This window comes from Tenrec ecaudatus, chromosome 2 (genome assembly GCF_050624435.1).
Source record: "Tenrec ecaudatus isolate mTenEca1 chromosome 2, mTenEca1.hap1, whole genome shotgun sequence".
Lineage (NCBI taxonomy): Eukaryota > Metazoa > Chordata > Mammalia > Afrosoricida > Tenrecidae > Tenrec > Tenrec ecaudatus.
Window position 1 is genome coordinate 96,079,445 of NC_134531.1, and position 24,930 is coordinate 96,104,374.

The window sequence follows — 24,930 nt, forward strand, 5'->3', positions numbered from 1 at the left end:
TCTTTCATGCGTCTTGTTGCTGGCTTTCTTCATGCTGATATTAGATGAAGTGTTTCTTCAGATTAGGGTAGCAGAACCAGACTCTGAATTTAAATTACAGCTCCTGCCGCTGTAATCTTGGATAAATTACTTAATCTTCAAAAGTTGGTGATAAAGAGCACTTGATATTACACAGGTAAGACAGTGGCTAGTACATAGTAAGGACTTGGTCAGTGTTAGCAATTATAGGCAAACTTACTGTAGTCAGCCTAACTTTTGCCATGTTTTCCCTGTCTCCCATTTCACTTTCTCTGTAATTTTTATGATTTTCTATATTGGTCAGAGGCAGCCCGACTAAATGAGAATGTTTGTCTCTTGGGAAGGTAGTTCAGATAACTCTGAGGATCATCAGGATAATGAAGAAGACCATTCAACATCATAAATTCCTCTTACTTGCCTCACCTGACTTTTGGTGGCCAAAAAGCTAATTCTTGCTTTCTTTACTTATCAACAGAGATATATTGAAATTTCCCTCAGACCTCTTAGAATTCAAAATTCATTGGCATCAAGTTAATTCCAACTCAGTGTGACCTTTAGTACCCTACTTAAGGGACTTCGTTGTTTTGTTGGCTTGCTTTTGGATCCTGTGAGTATCCTGATACTTGAATTAATGTACACCCTATGGGAAGATCCATGCCTCTCCCAGGGTGTGAATTCCACAGTATTGTATATAATCTCTGTGTATTCTGTTTCGGGTAGGATTCCAGTAAGAAAGCCTGAGTGGCAGCTGGACTCCTTTCTGTGTCAATAATCTTCTCTTTTTCTTTCTAACGTACAGTTAGAGAATTTAGTGCTCTGGTAGCATAGTGGGTTACATGTTGGCCTGCTAACCATAAGGTTTGCAATTCAAAGCTAACACCCATTCTGTGGGAGAAAGATGAGCCTTTCTATTCCTGTTTAGATTTCCACTTCACACTCTTTCTTGGTGAAGGGACTCTTCACTTTGCTTCCCAGTGGTTGTGTCAAACTCGAGTACCTAGATTATTCTGCACCAATCCTAGTAGGATATGCCAGGATAGAGTTCCCATTCCAGTCCTCCTCTTCTTAATGATTCCATCCTCTATCCATGCAGCAGACTAAAACACCTGCAGATTCCCTGGTGCTAAACCAATAGACAGCCTCATGATAAACAGAGAAGAGATTGACGTTTTCAAGGATTTAATTTTTCTTGGATCCATATTCAATACTCAGCAACGAACTCAAGACATCAAATGATATGTGGCATTGGGCAATCCTGGCAATAAAAATAACTTTCTTTCTAATACCAGGAGAGCACAACAATGTGATCTGTTTGTTTGTTCCAAGCTTTTTCCACTGTGAGAGCATCTGGGAGCAACATAAGAGCTGTTGGTGGCTTACAGGAGCCATTGATCATACATGCTGACATCGAGGGAAAGGAGGGAGGGTCAATTCTGAGAAATGCTGTTGGACAGCTACTGTTAAGCATTACTGCACTACCCATCTATTAATTTAGCCTTGCATGAAATATTAAAATTCTAAATTGACTGAGCCATTCAAAATAATTGTGTTCACTTATCTTTTTTTTTTCCAGAAGTACGGAAGATGATTTCCTGGTTTACTTCCACTAAGTGACATTCCTACTCCTCATGTGATGACTAAAGTCCTACGTTAGATCAATACAATAATCATTAACTCAAGATCTTCCCTGATACAACTTGCTGCTTCTGCTGCTGCTGCTGCTCTGGCAGCTGGGCTTTTTCCCTGATGAGAAGTGACCCTCCTTCACTCCTTGTGATTCTCTGGTGCTAAAACTTCTCTTCAGAATCCTGTCAAAGATTGATGCAAATTCCAGAGAGAATTAAACTCTTTGTCATGCATCCTGAGCTTTAAAGTGTCACGTGAGCCTTGTGCATCAAGACACATGGCAAGATTCTATTGGAGAATCAAATTCAGTGGTGGGGGAGACACACTAGAAGGTGGCAAGAGAGTGGCAGGTGGACTGCCGACCTATTGTCTGAGTTCCTGGTCTGGTGATACCTGAAGCTAGAGCATGCTGTGAGAAAATTTAAAAGAAATACAGAAAAAAATTAAATCAAATCCTACTTCAACTCTAAGTCAGAATTCTATTACTTGCAAATGAAGCTTTCTCACCGGCATGCCACTCTATGAGAAAGGCATTCACATCTTTGTTCCCTTGATGGGTTGGCCCTTTGGGTCTTTTTAGACTCTCTACAGGGACCTTTGGTTATCATCCTCTGAGAAACGTGTCCTAGAAATCCACTGCCTATATTCCCACTTTCATCCAATGTGAGTCAGGACTCTGAATAGGCCAAAGATAAACATTTGAAAATCCAGTGCCGTCTCTATCCTGAACTAACACCTGAAGCAACCTGGTATCAGATGCCCTCAGCGTTATGCCCCTGTCCTCAAAATGGTTTGATGGGACACCACCTTTTTTTTAATCTCCTTTTTAATCTCTCTTGACAGATGACTGCTGTCTCCTAATAAAAGTTGTGGTAGTATCATGGTTCTTACTCCCACCTCTACACCTTGAGAGAATTTATCAAAGTGGTGCTGTGCCATTCTTTGTAGTCAATCCTGTGGTTCGTTTTCTTTCCTTAAGTCAGGCACTGAGATAACGGAGCCCTCTCTTATTGCAGAACAATGTTAGTCGTACCAAGCACTTAAACAAATTGGTGTTTTAACATTATCCCACATGAAAGTTTAAAGACCACTGTTATTAGGGTTGAAATATCCTTGTCACATAAGTTATTTTGCTGGAAACACAGCCACAACTGGTGTTACGATCCTGAATACAGATTCAAGCCTATTTAATAGTAAGAGTTTCCTGTGCTTTTCAGGTTTCAGTCTTCGGTGTTTCCACTTGGACTTGCAGAGGAGGATTGGAATGCGACTCATCGATCCCACTTACATGGTAATAAAGACAGCAGCAGCACAGATAGCTTGGAGTGATAGTGCCCTCCAAATTGGGGCTTAATGGGCCTCTAATTGCTATTAAAAGGCCAGTATAAAATGAAGTCATTCATGTTCCAAGCGCGAGGGATTTATTTCTTCTGACAATATACTAGAACAGTACCTCTGCTTTTCGTGATCCCTTCTGTTAAATAAAAGGGATGCTACCTTTTGGGTTGATAGTCAAGAGGGTACTAGGTGATAGTTGCTCTTTTGTCCATTTTTCAAACACTAGCTTCTGAATTGGCCTAGGGAATTGTCTCAGCTTCAGTTCCTACTGGGCGATATCATTCTTGTCACACCAATTTCTCACTGAAAGGAGGGTCTACCTCCTTTGCTAAATGAGAAATCTTTCTGGTTGTCTTTATAATCCTCAGCCTCATAGCAAACCTATAGGATACAATATGCCCCATCTACCGCCACTGCCCAAGTCATTTACACATGCAAACTCATGTCATCATCACAATCAACCAAAAAATAGATACTACTCCTCTCCCTCGTGCTAGATCTAAGATTTGCTTAACACCAGTTCTAAGAGTGTGTAGCTGTTCCTTGCTAATGGTACATTCTGCGACTTTCCACGGCAGGTTACATTTTGAAACTCAGAATTTTCCAAAATGAAATGCATTTCATCAGATGGGCTGCTTTCTGCAGCGTGTCAGCGCTCCCTACATGGGGAGAAATGCACCTATTATAAACGTTATGAGATCCTGTCTGCATCCAAATTGGAAACGGAGGCCTGAGGCTCGGGTAAGTGGAGAGACTCCACAGAGCCTCCGTGGCAGACTCGATCCTTCCATGACGCAATCACCGATTGCACAGCCACCGCACGGCTGAGCACCCTGGGCACACTCTCAGGAGGAGACGCTCACCCCCAGCTGACCATTCCCTCCTCTGCTCCCATGAGAATGAGAGCAAATGATCTTCTCAGCCTTGACCAAGGGGATAGAATGGAAGTAGTGTTTGGGGGGTTTTGTTTTATCTCTATTCTCAGAAGGGCGCTTATTTCTCTCTACATCTTCCCTACTTCCTGAAGAAGTGTCTTTCATAAAAATAGGGCGCAGGCAGTCCCCAGACTGTGAACCTCCTATGAGAACCTTGCACAGCCTACCATCTTGCAAATCTGAAGTGTGCACAGCGGTTCCTAGCAACTAACAGGTACTCTTTTGTGCCCCACATCTAAATATCTTCATTAGTATTGTAGTATGTTAAAGGTGGTTTGGTCCTCTGGAAGTGTTTTGTTAATGCTTCCTAGGCAAACAAAATTACCCTGTGTACTCAATACTAAGATTAACAGTTGATGAACTGACTTTAGAAACCAACTGTACCTCGCTGCTCTGATTTGCATATAAATTCAATTTAAAGACAGATTGAGGAGTGGAAGTTATTTGTCATGTATGTACTGCCTGTACAAGAGGTGACTTCCCCAGTTCACCCTTGATCACCCTATTTGGCAGCGCCCTGACAATAGCCAGGCTAAAATTATAAGTCTGTGTTCTAAAAGAGCAGATGTTCCTTCAGGTTTTGCACTGCCCTGAGTCAGAAATATGCCTAGAGCGGGGATAAAATCTCCTGAGTCACTCCTACTTTCCATGGGGCCCATCTACTGTTCTTCTGCAGCATGGTTACTGGAAAGTTCCAGCCCCAGTGAAATGCTTAAGGCTAGCCTCTTACAACCTAGAAGAAATAAATGGTACTGAAACAAAAAGGCTTTCTTCGAACTGTCCACTAACTCTCTCTTTTCCCCAAGGAAAAATGATACACTCAGAAGGTGGGGGACCCAGCCTCCCTTCCTGACTTCTGCTTGGCTCTCTGGAAAGGAGACCCTCCAGAGAAAGACGCAATCCTCTACAGGTCACATCCGAGCTCTGAGAGCCAGAGAGCACTTGGTTGACCCAAGTTGGCTGGCTAGTAAGTAGACCGCATGCTAGAGCTACCCACACTTCCTGTGAGATTTTAGCTGTCGTGCGCTTTCAATTCCTATCCCTAAACACCACACCTTCATTTTGAGCTTCACTTGGATCTGTTTGCTGCAAGTCTCTTCCGGGTGGAGCAAAGGAAGAGGAAAGTTCGAATGTCTTCCTGAAATCTGTAAGAAATTTCACTATAAACAGAGATGAATTTTTGTATGGGCTTGACCAATGTGAGACCAACGGCTTGGCGAGTGACATTTCCTTGGGACTTGCATAGAGCATTCACATTTACAAGAGTCTTTAGTGTCCAAGACCTTTGGAAGATCTGGCTCTTGGCCTCCCTCATCTGCTGTGACCGCTAGAGAGAGAGCTAACTCAGGAGTCAGATACTGACACCTGCCTCTTCGCTTGGACCTTGTAGTACTCCGTAGGCACTCTGGAGCATTTAGCTAACCAGTCCAAAGCCTGGAAGGCTTCTTAGATTTGCGGGGAGATCACAGGGTGTGTTTCCCTTGTCTGGTGACAACACACTCTTCTGGGAGTACCACGGAGGATGCTGGTGGGCCCCATAGCAAGTCGTGGCAGATTTGTAATCTGGGTAATCTCCATTTCTTTTCATGACTCACATCAAGCACATTGCTAACACTGTAAAGGCCATGGGGGGATCAGTGGAGATGGGGAGGGGGATAAAGGTTTTCATTCTTTCTGTTCCTTTCTTTCTTCCATTGCAACTATTTGGGTAACACCTGACGAGAGAATTTCGTGACATAAGAAGACTGTTTAATTAAAATATGGCTTTATAAACAAAGGGAGTATAAAAATGGAAGCTTTTGTTTCTGTTTCAAAACAACAAAATATTGTGATAGGGATGCTGACATTTTCTGAAGGCCGAATGCACATCACGTTTACAGTATAATTTTCTCAAATCAGCAGAAGCATTTTAAAGTCCTTTGTTTCCAAAAACACACATTTACTCACTTGTTCTCGTTTGTGGGATCATATCGGGGAAATGGGTCATGGTCATTGTCATTGAAATCATAGCTCGCCTCTGGATCCTAGAGAGACAACAGAAACAACACTGGCACACCACAATAGAAGCAGCACTCCCCGAGCCCCCAACCCTGCCCTCTCCCATGCTGGGCCAGAGCTCGTACTTCAGCGTGGCTAGCCATACACCAAGCACAGTAGATGCTGCTGAACTTAGCGCTCAGAGTCACGTGGGATTCAAGCTGAAAGGAATGAGAATGGCTTTACTTCAACTACCTCCTGTTTAAGATGAGAAAATTGAGGCCCAGTGCAGTGAAAACTTCAAAGGCATGCCGTTAGCAGCACACCGACTCTCACTTTCTTATTAACATTCGTATAAAAAGTTGGTTGAGGCTTGAGCTTAGGTTTACCATGATCTCCTTTAGTCCCATCATGAACTCTGGTAGCAACATATAGTTTTAGTAGAGAATGTGTTTGAAACTCAAGGCAGGCCTCCAGGTCGACCCCCTTTTCCAAGCAGGCTGCTGTATTTACAGATCTCTCACAGATGGATTCTGCCTCTGACCATGACTGCTATTGCTCAAGATTTCCCTTATCTTTCAGTAATGAGACCTGCCTACTCTTTTTCACCCTTTCTTCCCCTCCTGCTTACCTGGTTTCTTAGTTTTGTGTATGCTGGTGTATGCTGCCTGGGCAGAAAGGGTGAGCAAGCGAGCAAGAAAGAGCGAGAGAGAGAGAGAGAGAGAGCAATCTTAAAGAAGGAATAACCCTCCCTAAGATATGTTATGGGGAACTCCATAAACAATTATACAAATACTTTTCATTTATTTATTTTCGATTCTCCTTTAGGCATGTTTATACCGTGTGATGTACACTCGCAGGTTGCCTGAGAGAATCATATGTATACAATGTTTCAATGTCAGAGATACTGACCTATAAAGAGAGCAAGAAGTGAGACTGCAAACAAACAAACAAAACAACCTCCGGCCTTGGACTTGATTGGCTTGCCTAAGGTAGACTGGCTCAGAGTCTGAATCGCCCCAATCATCTAGAAGACTTTGTGCCTGGAGTCTCAAAACCCACATGTGCTTATACAGCCCTTGGTTCCCTGGAGCTCTTCCCATGCTCCAAAAGAGGAAGGGTGAAGGAAGGGATGAAGCTTTGGCCAAGGTCAGAGAGGTCCTGTCAGCAAGGGAAAAACTAACCCTCTGCCATGGACTCAATGTCAATGCATAGCAACTCAACCGGACAGATTAGAACCATCTCTTCGAGCTGCAAATCTTTAGGGGAGCTGAAATCCGTACCTTTCTTCTGGGGGACAGCTGGTGGAATCAACTGCTGGACTTGTGTTCATAACCCAGTCCAGCACGGAACCCACTACAACACCAGAGAGCTGGCCCTCGTTTTGTGCCTGGAGAGAGCTCCCCACATTGAGGTCCTGGGGAGGGCCACACTCACATAATTGGCATAGATGTCCGTGTGGTTCCACTCCAGGCCATCGTCCAGCACAGTGATGACCACTCCTTTGCCAGTGATGCCTTTTTGCCACACGGGGATCACGTGGAGGTCCAGCTTGGGCAGAGCTGCGGTCACCCTGGTATCTTGCTGGGGAAGAAAAGCAAAGCAACGTTGCTGACATCCCAGTTTGCCTGCTGTAAAATGAGAATGTAAACGCTGACCTGGAGACTCACGCTTCTTCTTCCTGGGACCACACTACAATTGCGAGGAGCGCGGTCAGATGAAATTAGAAATCAAGACAAAGCAAAGTTGAGGGCAGTAGGGCCGAGGGAATCGTGACTCTGTCTGTCCCCACTGAACCCATGGACAATCACCTTCTTCTTGAGCTACATAGCTTCAAAGAAGCTTCTGTATACTTTTCTCGCCTTCCTAATGAAATGCTCAGACTCTCTGCTGAAGTTTTCTTGGATGTCTCATGTTTCTATCTACCCCGAAAGCCTGAGCCGCCGTCACCACACTGATCTTCCTTTCTATCATATTATGCAGTCCTTCCCATATATTTCTTTTAAAATATGGCTCGAAAAAGAGCACCAACCCTGGAATGTCTAGGATATCCTGGTGTCACCAGAACTGTTGCCATATAATCACCTATTTCCAATTATGAGTGCTGTGGGGAGTAAGTCCCCATCCGAAGACACTGGGATTTTCTTTTCCAGATAGTCTTGTCTAAGTTTATAGTGGGTAGGACTGTAGGGGAGCAAGGGAACACAGAAACCTGCCTAGGATGCGAGACACAAAAGGGGTTTGGAATCAGTCTTAAACAACCATCATCAAAACTGTCAATTAGTCTACTGACCTATTGTTGATGTCTCTGAAAACGAAAGATGGAACTTGGTAGGCCACTATGAAACTTAATCATAAGAACCAGGAAACCACACACATTATTGGCCAAGGCCAGAGAAGAAGACTTTAGTATTAATCACAAGAAAAAGTGTAGATTATTCTTCTATGGGTAATTGGTTTCCTTTTTTTGTTGTCATTGCTGTGTTCTCACTCATCGCCTATCTTGCTATGGCTTGATTTTTGGTGCATATTATTATCTCTACAGATCTATCAAGATAAGATAGACTGGATGAATAGTCTGGAAGAGAAAACAATGGGACCAATGGTTCAGGGGGACACGGGAGAGGGGAGGCAGGGATAAGGAGGTGGTGCTGACCAACCCAGGGACACGGGAGCAATAAGTGACGCAAAATCCATGGCAAGGAGGGTGTGAGAGGCCTGGCAGGGATTCAGCAAGGGTAATGTAACCGAGAGAAATTAGTGAAACCCAAATGAAGGCTGAGCATGATAGTGGGACAAGAGGAAAGTAAAAGGAAATAGAAGAAAGAATAGTCTAAAGACTGGAATGTACATATGTAAAAGTGTGGGGAAACATATCTATGTGCATATATATACAGGTTTAGTATTAAGGCAGCAGATGGACATTGGGCCTCCACTCAAGCATTTATTCAATGCAAGAACACGTTGTTCTATTAAATTGGGATTCCAGGATGCACACCTTTCCGACATGATTGCTGAAGAAAAATATGTGCAGAAGCAAATGTGGTGAAGAAAGCTGATGGTGCCCAGCTATCAAAAGATATATCATCTGGGGTCTCAAAGGCTTGAAGAAGCGACCATCTGGCTGAAAACCATCAAAGCCCACATGGAAGAAGCACACCAGCCTGTGTGACCACGAGCTGTCTAAGGGATCAGGTATCAAGCATCAAGGAATAAAAAATCATATCATTGTAAATGTGGGTGAGTACAGAGTGGACACTCAAAGCCCATCGGTAGCTAACCAGACAACCCCTTACTGAAGGGTTGTAGGGAGGAGATGAGCCAGTTAGAGTGCAGGGTAGCAACGATGAACCATATAACTTTCCTCTAGTTCTTAAATGTTCCTTAACCCCACCCCCACACTATCATGATCTCAATTCTACCTCACAAATCTGGCTAGACTACAGGATGTACATTGGTATAGATAGCAACCGGAAACACAGAATTCAGGACAGATGACTCTTTCAGGACCAGTGGTGAGAGTGGTGATGCCTGGAGGGTGGAGGGAATGTGTGGGAGAAGGGGAACTAATTACAATAATCTACTTATACCCTCCTCTCTGGGGGATGGACAGCAGAGAAGAGGGTGAGGGGAGATGTTGGACAGTGTGACATATGACAAAATAATGATAATTTATGGATTATGAAGGGTTCATGAGGTAGGGGGAAGTGGGGAGGGAGGGAGGAAATCAGCAGCCGATATTAAAGGGATCAAGTAGGAGGCAAGTAATTTGAGAATGATGATGGCAACAAAAGTACATAAGTGCTTGACACAATGGATGGATGTATGGATTGTGACAGGGATTGTACAAGCCCCAATAAAATGATTTTTAAAAAAAGAAAAATTCTAGAATGTGATTTTAAGAGCATGGCCACTAGATCCATGAATATGGTCCCATCGCGAATAGTCCTGGGATCTTGGCAAGTTCTTTGACTTGTTGATGCCTCTCTTTCTTCACCTGTTAAATGGGTGGGATTATTGTAGCTACAACATACGATTGTTTGTTGTGAGGAACACTTGGAATACTATTTGACACATAGGATTCGAAGCAAATGCACAAAATGTATGAGCTAATGAGTCTGTGCTGCTGCAGTGAGCAAGTACCACTTGGATTAAAAGAATATCAAGAAAAACTGGTTCCCTTCCTAGCCATTCTGTAACAAGAGCCCATGAGTCTCATGAAAAATATCTTTTTAATATTCTCAACAACAAACACTTCTATTAACTCATTTATTGCAACAGAGCCTTGGCTATAAAGGAGAAAGGAAAATAACCTGCAGGCCAGCAGCAACACCTAGAATTTCTCCTCTTTACACCCACACAACAAGGAAAATGTGGCCACTGCTTCCAAGGCAGAGAGGTTTCTAAGCTATGAGGGCAATGAATGTACAAATGTGCTTTACACAATTGATGTATGTATGGATTGTGATAAGAGTTGTATGAGCCCCTAATAAAATGATTTTAAAAATCAGTTTAAAAAAGTTTCTAAGCTGATCTGTCTGCAAATAGATTTTATTTCTGCTCTTTCCTTTAGTTTAGTTCAGAGATTCTCAACATGTAAGAATTGACAAATGGGGCTGTGGACACTGAGGCATGTACACTGGACTCTGTGATCGATTTGAAGAGTTCTCAAAAGAGTCAAACATAATTCTTATGGTGAACAAAAGAGTCACTGACCAAATGTAATTTTTATGATGAGTCCTCTTTTGGGTACCCCTAACCTGAAGCATGTACTCCAGCTTCTCAGATGATTTGCTTAGCATCCGGACTGTTCCTTGGCACGGTGAAAGGATACAGTGCTGACACACACCTTTCCTGAAGTCTTTCCTTGTTTTGTTCAAATGACCGTCGTTAGTCTGTGTACAAGTTCCCCCTGAGCACAATGAAGTGCTCCAAAATTTCCATTCCTCACAATGTTATTCGTAATTTGTCATGGTTCACACAGCCGAATGAATGACTGCGTAACCAATAAAACACAGGGAAGTATCCTCTTGGAGTTCTTTACTTTCAGCCAAGATCTAGCTGACTTCTAAAATTTGATCCCTCCTGCATGTCCTTTTCTGAATCTAGCTGGAGTTTCTGTCAATTCTGTTGACATTTAAAAATTATCGCCAGCAAAGTGTGGCTTGTGTTCTATATTAATAATACTGTTCAATAATTTTCATATTCTTTTTCACCATATTTCTTTGGGATAGGCACAAATATGAACCTTTTCTAGCCTCTTGGCCAGATAGCTATTTCCTGGCATTTGATAAATGGGTGCTTCCACCATTGCATCCTTTGGCCAGATCATTTTGCTTTTGTATTCCTTCATTTTGGGGAGGCTTCTTTTTTGGCACTGCCTTCAGTAAAGCTTGTATTTCTTCCTTTAATACTGTTGGTTTTTGATCACGTCTTCCCTCTTGAAAATGTTGAGCATTGGCGACTTCTCTTTGGTACAGTGACTGTATACTCCTCCTTTCTTCTTTTGATGTTTACTAATTTCCCCCCATATTTTTTCACAAAATCCTTCCTTGTTGCAATATGAGGTTTGAGTTCCCGCTTCAGTTCTTTCACCTTGAGAAATGCGGAATGTCATCTTTCCTTTTGGCTTTCTAGCTTTAGGTCACTACACTTTTCGTGACGATATTCTATTCTGTCTTCTTCAGTCACTTCTAGAAAGCTTCCACTGAGCTCTTTTACTTCATTATTTCTAGATTCTAGAAATAAGAAGTTGGCATCAGGATTGGATGAAGACGTATAAGCAGCCTGTGAAATACAAATGATACAACTGTGCTTGCTGAAAGGGAAGAAGACTGGAAGCATTTACTGATGAAGATAAAAGACTACAGTTTTTGGTATAGAGTATACCGCAACATAAACAAAACAAAATGCTCGCTGGACCAATAAAAACAATGCCATGAAAAAGTGGAAAGAGAAAATTGACTTTCTTAAGGACTTCATTTGGATCCACATCATTGCCTATGAAATAGCAGCCAAGAATTCAAATAACATACTGAATTGAACAAATCTACCCAAGACTCCTTTAAAATATTAAAGAAACAGTGGAATTACGTGGAAGACTAAGGTGCACCTTATTTTTCCATTGCTCCCTATGCTGGACAATGAGTAATGAAGATCAAAAATTTGATGTGCTTGAATTAGGGTGTCAGGGAAAGCTAAACAATGCACCACGGACTGCCACGAGAATGAGCAAACCCTTCTGGAACAAATACAGTCAACGCTCTCTGGAAATGAAGTTAGCAAGACTTCGTCTCACATACTTTGGGTATATTTTCAGGTAAGATCGGTCCCAGAAGATGAGAGTCGGGGGAAATGAGGAAGACCTTCATTGAGATGGATTGACAGTAGCCGCAACACTGGGCTTAAACACAGCGATGCTTGGGAGGACTGGGCAGCGTTTTGTTCCATTGTACCTAAGGCTGCAAGTAAAGATGGACCTGAGCCAACGCGCAGTATTTCCATTGATTCCTGTGTGTGTGAAGGTTGGGAAATGACTACCCCTCTGTGGGTTCTGTTCCTAGACAGCCTCTTCTAACAGCAGCAACCTGCACCGTAAGATATGCACTTAAAACAGATATGCTTGAAAGAATAAAGAGGCAGCAATCCTTTCGCTCCGAATAGCTCAAGATCTGTGGTTCAGACACCTCTATCAGAAACACAAGCTTCCCATCAGCCCTCAACTCCAGATCACATGACTTCTGGGGAATGTTCCATGTTAAGCATCCACCATGCAGATGAAATCATATAAAACCCCCGCCTTCCGTAGGTACTTACCAAATACCACTGCTGGCTCCACATCGGGTCATTGAAGAGATTTAATGCGGACTCTCGCAGAATGGTTCGTTTACTCCTCTCTTTTTCATATTGCTGCTCAGCCCATAGCACCTACAAGCATTTTACAAATAAGAAAGCCAAGAGTCAAATATCCGCCTCTATGGAACCACTTTTACCTACTTCAGGTACTCTCCCCATCAGACATCAAGCAGCTCAACATGGTTTTGTTGAAGTACAAATCAAGACTGGCAGGTCAGAGAGGACAAGGGATTGTCCACTGGGATGATGACCATTTCTTCTATTACAGCAAAATGTCCCTTTATGAGGAGAGGAAGCAGTCGGTGAAGCGATGGTTCTCTCAAACTATTTACCCCAAGGCTACAGTAAAGTAAAATTTTAGCCTGCCTTCATGAGCAAATGGACTGCAAGACCCATTTTTACATTGAACTTCCAAGACTTGATAGCTAAAAATTTGTCACTTTTCACAGAATGAGTCAACAAGATGAGGGAACCCAGGAACTGCTGCTAAGGTGCTTCCACAGCTTAATTTGTTTTTCTTTAGAAGGAAGTCAGGGCTGGGGGGTGGGGGGGCGGAGAGGAAATGTTCCACAAACTGAGAGAAGTGTTATATCTTTGCAGATTCAAAACTCTGGCTCCTCTGTGCATCAGAATCTCCTGCTTAAGAGTATTTAATATGAGAAACAGTTCTGGGGTGATGAATGAGCACAACTGACCACGAGCACTTACCATTAATTCAGCCTCATGTATTATGCAAGGAAATCTGACACTACAAGTATTACCTGCCTTATATTTATGGAATAGTGCTATTATACTTGAGGCTCTGAGAGGGTGAAGGGCTGCCTTGTCGGTATAGTCACTCTGAGGGACAGTCACATCATCTGATTTTGTAGGGCGGCACGGCCATTTCCTACCCCAAGCACATCCTCTCTGCTGTATTATTTGTGAGAGAGTTTTTGTGAGTCACATCCAAAAGAAGCAAACAAATTAAAAACCCTGAAATATAACTTGTAATGAAATCATAAAACCATCCAGCAAGCCCTGAATTTTCCATCTTCAATTAAAAAACCTGCTGAAAACCTATCGTAAACGTTGGGATGGACTTATGCCCTAGACATTAGTCACTATCATTTAATGTTAAAGTGCCGACATTTTCAAGCTTAATTATTTTTGGCCTAAAATAGTTCAGTGCTTAGAATACGCTGTCTTTAAGATGGGTTGATATTGGGGAGACTGCTATATGGAAATAAGCACTAACCATTGGGGAGAAGATCACTTACATTTGAAGATTTCATTAACAAATTAATGAAGATAGCCTATCACAGCATTTCAGGGGGGATAATTTAGCTGATTATTACGCCTGACCAAAAAGGAGAGCAATAAAATTAAAATCAAGGGCAATGTTTAAAAAATGGAACATTAGAAGAGGCACTCTGCCACTGATCAGATAAACAACCAATTGTATGAAACAGTGTTTTGATTGATGTCATTAACTCAGAAGCCCGTATTAATCTCTAGGCAAGAAGACCTAATGGAACAGAAAAAATGATGGTACCTTTCTATTATGTATGCAATAAGCATTATGTGCTTAATTGGAAATGATCTTTTTAATCAGAAAAGTACATTAAAGTTTATCCTGTACAGCCTTACACTGAAAGTTTCTATGGATTCCAGGGTTTTTCCCCCTAAAATAAAATTTTCTCTTAGGATTATAATACACTGATTTGGTAGCAGGCTATGTTAGACAGTAATTTCTTAACTGCTCTTCATTGTAATTTCCTCCAAAATCTATTAATTATCAAGGAGCCCTATAGGGAATAGAGCTGGGCCCTTTGTTCATCCTAGGAAGCTACTTTGAATAAGGACAGCAGGCATGCACCAGTTCATCCAATGTTCTCTTTCAGAGAGGAGAAGGGAGGCCCCTCTGATTTCTTGGTTTATCAATGTCTGCCATGCATTGAGACAGAGAAGAAAATCTTTCTCCTGCCTTTTCTCAAGGATTAAGCCTAAGTACAACGTTGAAAGTTGCTCTGATTTTTAGATCTCACGTCCAAAACTCATCTATCTTGACAGGGGCAAAGAGGACCTCATTTGGACAAAAAACATTTAATGTAACTTTCAGGACTTCTGCTTTGGTCTCTGACTTCACAGCCATAGACTTGATTCCAATCCATAGAGACCCTATAGGACCGAGTAGAAGTACTCTGTGGGTTCCGAAGACTGTAGCTCTTTATAGGAATAGAGCCTCATCTTTCTCCCAAGGAGCAGCTGGTTGTTTCAAACCACTGGCCTTGAGGTTAACAGCCCAATGCTTAACCACTACTAGAGTCCGCACATCTAATTGACTAGGACCTAGCAATTAATGTATAAGAGCCGCCGGTCGCTGTCCATGGTCTTATGAGGCATTCTTTATCCAGATGTGGTTGTTCTTCTGTATTTTTAGACACTGGTTATCCAGGCCCAGTATTTCCCTCATAATTTAAGTTTAAAACTAAATTTCAATTATGAACAATAACAGGAAAAAACTCCACCTCTCCTAGATAGTGTTTTGCAGAGCTCATAAATTTCATGTAATGGTAGCATTTCTGTCGCTTTACTGTAACTTACTTTTTTTCCTCCCTGGAAAGTTGAGAGGGTACATTCTCTCTCTGATTGTTCCACAAGTTCAGGCAGAGATTTTCATTAGTATGAAAGTCGCATTGTGTATGCAAATAACACTCTCAGCATAATCAAAATGTCCTATTGATATGTAAGCTGGTTTGAAAACAGATCTCAATATCAATAGATGCACTAAGAATATACTCAAATAGTCCCATCCTATGTATATCTATTCATCCTAGGCATTTCCTGCTTTTGCCTAATCACGGATTCTGCATGCAAACTAAGATAAAAAAGGATAAAATATTTTGAATCAAATAATATAATGATTATTTCAAAGACAGTTGCTTATTATAGGCATAAGCTTAGAACATTAATTGCTTCTGTAGCCAAGTAGAACAAAAATAGCAGAATTTTTTCCCACTCTACTGAAATGGCATTGAAAGCAAAATTAATAAATGTCTATGACATCCCCCTATTGGTCATTGTGGTATACTATAAAACCCAAACAAAATCTACACTCACTGAGTTGATTCCAACTCAGTGACCCTATTAACAGAGAAGAATTGCTTCATCTGGCTCTCAAGACTGTAAGCCTTTATAAGAGAAGACAGTCTCATCTTTCTCCTTCAAAACATCTGGGGGGTTTCAGCTACCCGTCTTGTGAAGAGCAGTCTGAAGCTTAACTCTCACCACCCCCCTGGCTCCTTTAACACATGATAAAACTTTGATTGTATTCTCAACATTTATGTAATTAGTGAACCTGACTTTCAAAATTCACTTTCATCCTCTTACACTGAATTTGTATACCAGAAACCAAACTGGCATGGTGGCTAAAGCACTTGACTGAAAACCTGAAGGTCAGCAGTTCAAACCCACCAGCTGCTTCTGTAAAGATTCACAGCCTTGGAAAGATTATAGGCAGTTATACGCTGTCCTATGAGGTCTTTGTGAGTCTATATCAACTCAATAGCAGTGGGCTTAGTTTATGCATATACATTTATGGATACACACAGATAAACACAGGTAGGTAGTCCTGACTTACAATAAGGGTTTGCTTTGACAACTCAGTTCTAACATAATTTGAATATTTATTTTGATTATTATTGCATTTAGTAATGGGTATTCTTATAAATCCAGTGGGGGTTGATAACATTACATAGAAAGATGTGCAAGGGAACATCTGAGAATACAACATTAGTGAGTTTTGCACTTCGACACTGTGTGTAACACACAATACTGATAGTAAGATGTGCAAAAACAAGCCAACAAATGAAACCAGATGGCTGTAAATGCAGCTCCTTGTAACTCAATTATGCCATTATTTGGGGACTTTGTAGGAGATCTGTTATAATATAAGGAGACTTAAAATATAAAGGACTTATAAAGGTGCGTGGAAACATAGAGTTAAAAGACCAAGCAATTTTTCCAAAAATGTGTGCGTGTACACACACACACAAACATGTTTAGTTAGTTCAACAAATGTAGCCCAACATTGTAATCATTATCTGTGGAAGTGATCCTATGACCAGTAGTCATTCTATAAGAAAAAGCATATGTACAAACTGCTATTGCTCTTGGTGGAAATCATCATGAAAGCAAGTCAATCGGGTACTGATTCGGAAACAGAGGCCCGCACTTACTCGATCATCATCAGACAACCTCTTAGTGAGATGAAGGGCGCTCCTCCGAGACCTTCGGGGATGGTTTTTATGTTTGAATAAGTAGTGATTTTCAAGAGATCCAATCTATAAGAGAAAGTTATAAAATAAACATCCACTTTCCAGAAGAAGTATCACTTCTACGTACTCATTCCTGAACCCGAAGTTACCATTTTTCTTCCTGAGAAGGATCGAGAAAGACGCCAACCTGATTCTGCCGGTGTTGAGTGCAGTAGATCATCACTTGGGCTCACAGTATGTTTGAGAAGCAGGTGGCTCTTCTGTTGGAGGCTTTTAGAGGAATTGCATGGGATTTATTTTTTTACCTAACAATATTGAGTACATGGGAACTTCTCAAAAAAAAAACTAAACAAGAAAAAAACATTGATTTAAGGAAATGTATCCTCTCAAACAATAATAACTTGGAGAAACCAATGAAACTTAAAAAATATTATATGTGATCTGTACCACCAGATCACATTCAGCTAAAACCATTCATTGTTGCTATAAAATGGAATTATTGAATCCATGAGGACGACTATTATCAGCTCTGAATGCTGACCATTTGAATTTTCTCTCATGCAAGGATTTGGGGGAGAGATGTGACACTTCTAGGAGAAGCACCCATACCTGTCTGGGAGACTACCCATACCTTTGACTCATCTTAACCATTTCATTATGATTTTAAGCTACTGTCCTTTTACTTAAAAGAGTACTTAGCTGGAGTCTACCACTTACTTTAAATGCCTTATATGTCTTTAATAAGGAAACTAACAGCTGACAGTAGGTTTAAGAAGTGCATTCTTAAAATTGGTGGTTCTCATCCTATAGAGAAATGTTTAATAGGGATGCTTAGGCTCTACCCTAAACCAACTGAATTTTATGGAGTGAATCTGTGATAAGTTCTTGATAAAGCTAGTGAGAGAGATCAATTGCCATAGGAAACAATCACCAATGTATAGCTCTCTGTTCTCACCTGGTTTTGTATCTGGTCCTTTAATTAACCTTGTTTGTCCATAAGAGATTCTGGAATAGTGAGGCTAAGTTAGTGTGAAAAGGGGAGACAATGAGCTGAACCAGGAAAGAAAGCAGTTAGTCTTTCCAAAAGAAGAAAAATATTTTTAAAACATCTGGTATAGAAGTGACTAGAGAAGATATAGCATACACAGGTCGTGTGAAAATAGAGATCCCAGGACACATTTTTCAAAGTTCTTTTGGCCACGCCATCTTTTTTCTGAAAAAATTCCTACCACAGATATGGATGTGTTGTTTTTTGTTGGTTTTCTTTTAGTTTTAGGGTGTGGGTTTGTTTTGAAAAGCAGTTCTCATATGGAGGAGCCTCGTTGTGGCGGTGTATCTGTGACTAATAGGTGAAAAAAGGACAAAGGATTGCTTTTTCTTTCTCCCCTAATCTTCTTCCACACAGTTACTAGTGCCTTTGAGCCTTTCGGTAGGAATAAAGGATTAAATTTCCACTTCTTTTTTCACAATAGAACACACGAGGTTTCCATAATGCCCACACTCCCCACTGATGGAGCTCCCTCCACCTGCTCACTCTCCCTTTGACTCCAACAATTCCCAACAGTCCTGACGGGGAGCAGGCTTACGTGATACTCCTGCCTTTCACACAAGCTGGTCCTTGTGGCTTCAGTGTGGTCCCCTGGCCAACTATGTCGCCCTTTTTCCTAAAACCATGTAAGCATTCCCTTCTTTAAGCGATCTTACTTACACCTCTCTCCAACCCCCCTTTCATCTTCATTCCTCCAATCAACAAATACTGAAGTACACCTTCTATTACTGCCTGAATTACATTCTATGCTTCTAAGACAGCCCTGTCCTCTGGAACCCTAGTTCCTCAATGGTGTTTGTTTTCCTTTCCCGGTTACTTAGCCCCTAACAGTAAGCCCTTCACAGATGGAGAACCGGGCAAAACCACCTGCTAGGTCTGCCACCTGGAACCTGGAAAGTCCGTCTGCACTGGCTTTGCTGCTGGGCATTTCAAAGACAGCTTGGCTCATGAAGTTGGAGAATGGAGCCTCTGGCAAGTGCAGGCGTATTCCCTGGTGGATTCCATCTATGGAGTCGCCCACGCCCACGCGGATTACTCATACTTCAGCAACATCTCTGTCACCACCTCCAGGAAAAGGGGGGGAAAAACCCAAAAAGGCGCCAAAATGTTTTACAACTCCCTCCTCCCCCGCTTGGACACACAGCGTCTTTGAAGGCAATGGGTAAGGGCTCTGAGCTAAGAAAAAGAAAAGATCTGCCTTAGATCTTCCACCCTCTGGGGTGCCCAGGTGTTGCCCCAAACAGCCCAGTCGAATGACTTCATAACCACCACTTCAAACACACACACACACACACACACACACACACACACACACACACACACTTCTTATTAACCCAGCCCATGCTTGGACAGACAACAGTTTCCAACACAAGCTTGAAAACCCCAGGGGGAAACGATCGAGGGGCGCTCGACCCCTGGAGGGATATTGGTCCAGCAAAGTTGGGCCGCTGGGAACTTGCCAAGTTCCCTGGGAAACGCCTGAGCCCCCAGGACAGGTGTGGCTAGTTCGTCTGCCCCCTCCTCTTCGGCTGGCTTCGCAGCCCGCCCAGGGCACCCACAATCTAGGGCCCCTGGGGCTGGCGACCTCTGACCGCCCTGAGCTTGCCCCGGGGCTGCCCACCGACAGGCCGAAGGCTGCCTCCTCCCCCGGCCTCGGACTCGGAGCTGCTGCTGCTGCCATGTTGAAAAGCAGGGCTCTGCGGGCTCCTGACGCAGACCCGGGAGTGCCGGGCTCCGAGCGCACCGCCCCTCCCGGGGTGCAGGGATGCTGACGGCTGGGTGCACTGCAAGTTCCCGGCCGAGCGAGCGTGGCGGAATCTCTCGCTCTCTCTTTTATTCCCTGCCCTGTATCGCGCGGGAACAAATTTAAATTCCCGAGCGGACCGTAGGAAGAATTAGGCAGACCGAGCTGCAGCGGCTGCCTTCTGCCGAGTGCTCCTCCGCAAACTGTGAAAAATGCCAGCTGGCTCTCCCGGCTCCGCTGGGGGGCTCGAGCGGGACCAGCCGCTGCCCTTTGCCACACGGGGCGTCCTCGGGGGAGGGCCACCTGGAGCTGCCACCAGGGGGACCGCGCCCCAGCCCCACCAGTCCCTGGGGCCCCAGAAAGTTTCTGGAAAGTGCAAACTCTTACCTGGCCCAGAAGATCATAGCCCAGCTCCTCCGCGATGGCCGAGGCTGCCTCGGGTCCCCCGGCGATCTCCGCTGCCCATTCATTGACAAATTGCCTCTTGGCTCCCACACCCGTCAGTGCACACCAAGCGCACAGGAGGGCGAAAGCCGCTCCGTGCAGAGACCAGGCTCTCGGGTCCATGGCTCCCCCGCTGGCTGGGTCACAAAGTGGGAAGGAAAATCCGCACGGAGGCCAGAGAAGCCAGAAAGGCTCGCCCTTCGCACCCCGGGGCTCCGGCCCGCTGCCGCGGCCGCTCGCTCGGCTCGGAGCTAGGAGGCGCGCGAGGAGAGCGAGCGGGCGGCGGCGAGGGCTCAGTTCCGCGCTCCGGTCTCCAGGCGGAGTGGAGCCCCAGCCCTTGCCAGCCGGAATGGAAATGAGTGTTTACACGTCAAATCGACGAAAGCCATCGCTTGACGTCAGATCTACCTGGTTCTAAGATCTGGATGGTATTCCCGGCGGGGTGGAGAAGTGGCTAAAATAAGCAGGGAGGGATTAAGAAAAGGAAGGAACCGTTTTCTGGGATCAGTTCAGTGGGCTCCTTGTATAAGCTTAAAATCTGTAGCTGGGAAGCGTCTTCACTTCTCAAAGAGAAGTGCCCCGCTTGAATATAATTACCGTGTGCCCAGGCGACAACACCCCGCTCCCTCCCTCCAAACCGTTTTCTTGATCTTTAGTTGATTCTCTCTCTCTCTCTCTCTCTCTCTCTCTCTCTCTCTCTCTCTCTCTCTCTCTCTCTCTCTCTCTCTCTCTCTCTCTCTCTCTCTCTCTCTCTCTCTCTCTCTCTCTCTCTCTCTCTCTCTCTCACACACACACACACACACACACACTGGACGTCTCTTAGATCTCACAGTCGGGCAGAGGCTGACAGGGTACAGAGAAGGAAGGAGAACCCAGGGGCACCCCTCCAAGACAGTGTTTAAAGAAATTATTTTAATTCGGGTTTTTTTGGGGGGGGCTTTAAACCACTACAGTTCACAATTTTACTTCTTTTGCTCCTCTGTTCGTCACCTAAAAACAATATTTAAAATTCAATCCCCCAGCATAGTGCCACGACCTTGTTTATAGTGCTTCTCGGGTAAAAATGAGGAGCCCTTAAAATTTATTTTGTCCTCAAATTTTTTAATCAGACAAGTACTCATTTATTTATCAACAAGAGGTCTAAGGCTCCAAATCGGTGGTGATCCCAAGGTTGACTTTGGGTTGGGGGACGGTGATGGGGGTGGGGGGTGGCGGGCACAGAGCAGACTCCTGAACTTTCCTTCCCCTCCAGAGCCCCCTCCCCCTCTGTGGGGCTTTTCACGTTTACGCTGAACCAAAGCTGTGCCATTGTTTTCCCTATGAGACGCACACGCTTCTTTGTGGAAGAATCTCATGCTGTGGAAAGAGACGAAGTAAACCTGTATATAAAACCCCAGAGGAAAATGGGTTCAGTCTATCGTCATCACTAAGAAGCACTGTCACCGCGTCCTTTCCGATTCACAGAGACACTCTAGGAGGTTTCCGAGACTGTACAGTTTTATGGGGACAGACTGCCTCTTCTTTCTCCCGCGAAGCAGCTGGTAGCTCTGAACTGCAGTCCTTGTGTTTAGTGGCCCAATGGGGTTCCTAGCCTCTCCTGCGGAGCCTGGAGCTTAGTTAGGTGCGGAGCCCTGGCCGTCTAGAATTCAGCACACAGGATTGGACAGCGACATGCGCGCAGCTACTGCCTAAGCCTCCCTTCCCCAAAGGACCGCCCTTCTGCTGCCGGTCAAAAAGAAGCTGCTTCTCTTTGGGCCCTCGTCTTCCTTTTTGCGCTATATTGACCGTGGAAGGAGGGGCGAGCGTGTGTCGGCTCATGATCTTGACTGCTTGCGTCCAGTCGCGGGAACGCGTTGGACTCAGCGCAGAAGTAAAATTGCATAGATATCGAAAGAGAGGGAAGGTTTAAAGTGGTTTTTGTTTTGTTTCCTCTTTTGTTTAAGCTCCCGACCGCCGGAGGGCGCAATCCGTTCTAGAGAGACTAGAGGGAAGGCTGGGAAGAAAACATGTTGAGAGGTCACAGCAACAAACCATGGGATGCTCTTCACAAGAAGTGAAAGTCACAAGATTTGGAGGAGAATGGGACAATGGAGTTCAGCGGTCATAATTCTTCACTGGGAAAATATGATTTAGATGGATCATTTATTCACGCATAAGACTTCATAACAACAGCAAGCAATGCCAATGTGAATAGGCCACGTGATGCTGTGAAATGTTTGTACAATAATGAGCAAATTTTCCATGGTGTGTTGTAAGATGGGCTCTGGTTGATTGCTCCCTAGTCACCTCTCTAAATCCACATGTGTGAATATTGACGACTTGGTGAACTCTCTTCTTATGCCTTCAGACCTTTTTTCTGTGTTACAGCTTCAAGTTCTCCCGGCAATGTCATTTTCACAGCAGACAGATGCAGACTGCGTGGTAACCAGGCAAGAAGCGGCATGGCAAATGCTCATTGGTGACAAGCGTCCTTGGAGCAAGAGTGTGTTTGCCCTTTTACCGCATTCTTCTAGAAAACCATTTTGAGTGTTGTCAATAAGGCTAGTGTCTCGTCGATGAGTTGTTTCTCTTAAATGGAATACCATACAGGTCTAGAGTAGATATTGGATGATATATGTAGTAGAGAAAAACTAAAGTATCAGTAAGAAAACAATATATTCCCACCCACCCACCCACCCACTGTATATATTAGTTCCTGGCTCTGCTATTGTCTGACTTTTATCCTCTAGACCTTTTCTGTCACAACTTACAGGATGCAGAAGAACTGGATAGTTGCCATTGATAGGAATGAGAATGGATCTAGAATCCATTTTGACGTTTCCATGTCAGGGCTAGTGTCACCCTGTTGTGTGGATCATAGTGATGAATACAGTGCTCATCGGAGTCATGTGTTATATCATGAATTGGAAGAGTCAATTATTGTGTTTACACTCATTTAGTAGCACCTACTTTATCTGGTTAATTTATATGGAAAAAACGGATGTTTCAAAAAGCCAAGGGGGACTGAATTACCATTCTGAATTACCAAGTAGGTCCCTGCCTTCCCAGCTGCGCAGTGACAATTAATTATTTATTAAGTTCGCTTGGAGATTAGTAAGAGCAAATGTAAACAGGAAGCAAGCCTATGTTTAGAGAAGATCTAGAGACTGTAATACCTCTCAGAAAATCAATTTTTAAAACTTTTTGTTACTGTAAAAAAAAACCATGTACCCTCAAGTGCACAGAACAATGTGGTCAATGGTTTATCACAAAGTGAACGTGTCACTACACTGCTCACAAAGGCATACTGCTGGCCTTCCAGAATAGTGTTTCAAGATCCTCCAAAGGTGCGAAGGAAGGAGCCAGGAAAGGGCACAAGCCTAACCGGTTTCAGCGTTCACACAGACCTCATTGTCCCATGGGAACACAACAAAAATTATGTTCAGTCTAAATTCGAATTAAACTAAAAGGAAATTGGTAGCAGGAAATATTATGGGGGCAAACCTACCTAGAATGTTTCTCAACATAGAAAAAATATTTATAGTAAACTTAAGGGGATGGGCGGAGGGCAGTTAAGAAAATCCATTTGAGACATGGTGAAGAATGCATGGTATTTTCTTTGTATAATATAATTGCAAGTAAAAAATTTTAAATATGGGGTAATAAATGAGGGTTTCCCAAAAAATAACCAGAACATTTTTTTCAAAGCTATGCATTTATTTATTTGTTTGTTTCTTACAAAACAACCTTATTACCTTCAAAATACTCTCCATTACACCTAATACATTTGTCAAATCTGCAATTCCATTCTTGGAAGTAATTTTCAAACTCATCTGTTTGGATGGAACCTCACTTGTTTTTTGTTCACCTCTTCTATCTGGTTACATCACTGTCCTTTCATGTCCCTCTGCTTTCATGGAAACAAAAAGCAGTAGAAAGGAGTGAGGTCAGGTGAGTAAGGTGTGTGGGCCAAGAGAGGCATGCTGTTTTGTTTTGCTTGTTTGTTTGCCAAAAACTGGCACACGGAGAAGGCTGTGTGAGCAGGTGCATTGTCATGGTGGCAAAACCAGTCCCCTGCCTGCCACAAATCAGGCCTTTTAAATTGAACACTGTTATACAATCTTCCAGAACCTCTAAATAGAAAGCTTCGTTAATAGTGTGACCTGGTGGAACAAACTCCAAATGCACTATGACTTGACATTTTCAACTGATCAGGAAGTTGAGGGACATCTAGAATGAGGTTTGTCATCAATCGACATTTTAGCTCTTTTGGTAGGAGAAAACCACTCGTACACTTGAGTTTTTCTCATAGCACTGTCCTGGTAAGTTGTGTCCAACATTACAACAATTTCTGTGGCATTTTTTTCCGAGCAGAAAACAAAATTTCACAGCCCTACACTGTCCTCTAAATCAGCCCTCACAACAAATGATGTTTTAGTGAAACTGCTTTTACGAAAATAAAATTCACTGTGACCAGAGAGAACCTTCCCAGGTGATGCCGCTAGGTGCACTAAATCAAAGCAAGTTGCTGGAAGCTCACCTAGGGGGGTGTGGGGGATGGGGGTGGGGAGGAAGTGCATACTGAAAAAGCTCCCTTCCCAGTTTTTGGGGGGTATCCCCATATTAAAGTTGAAACTGAGTAAACTAAGTAATGTGAACATGATTCCACCAACATAATTTTCACCTTATGTTCATGCTTGAAAGACT

General features: G+C 43.3%; 1 protein-coding gene across 1 annotated transcript in view; it reads right to left on the reverse strand.

The window, feature by feature from the left end:
- The window catches only part of PCSK1 (proprotein convertase subtilisin/kexin type 1), a 52,631-nt gene extending 31,848 nt beyond the window's left edge, over positions 1–20,783 (reverse strand). The window contains exons 1-5 of the mRNA XM_075541300.1: positions 20,188–20,783; positions 16,970–17,074; positions 12,711–12,821; positions 7,332–7,478; positions 5,865–5,941 (exon numbers count right to left, since the gene is read on the reverse strand). Coding sequence (XP_075397415.1) covers positions 5,865–5,941; positions 7,332–7,478; positions 12,711–12,821; positions 16,970–17,074; positions 20,188–20,367 — 620 coding nt within the window. The 5' untranslated portion in view covers positions 20,368–20,783. The remainder of the gene's footprint in view (positions 1–5,864; positions 5,942–7,331; positions 7,479–12,710; positions 12,822–16,969; positions 17,075–20,187) is intronic.
- Positions 20,784–24,930: the final 4,147 nt, after the last annotated feature.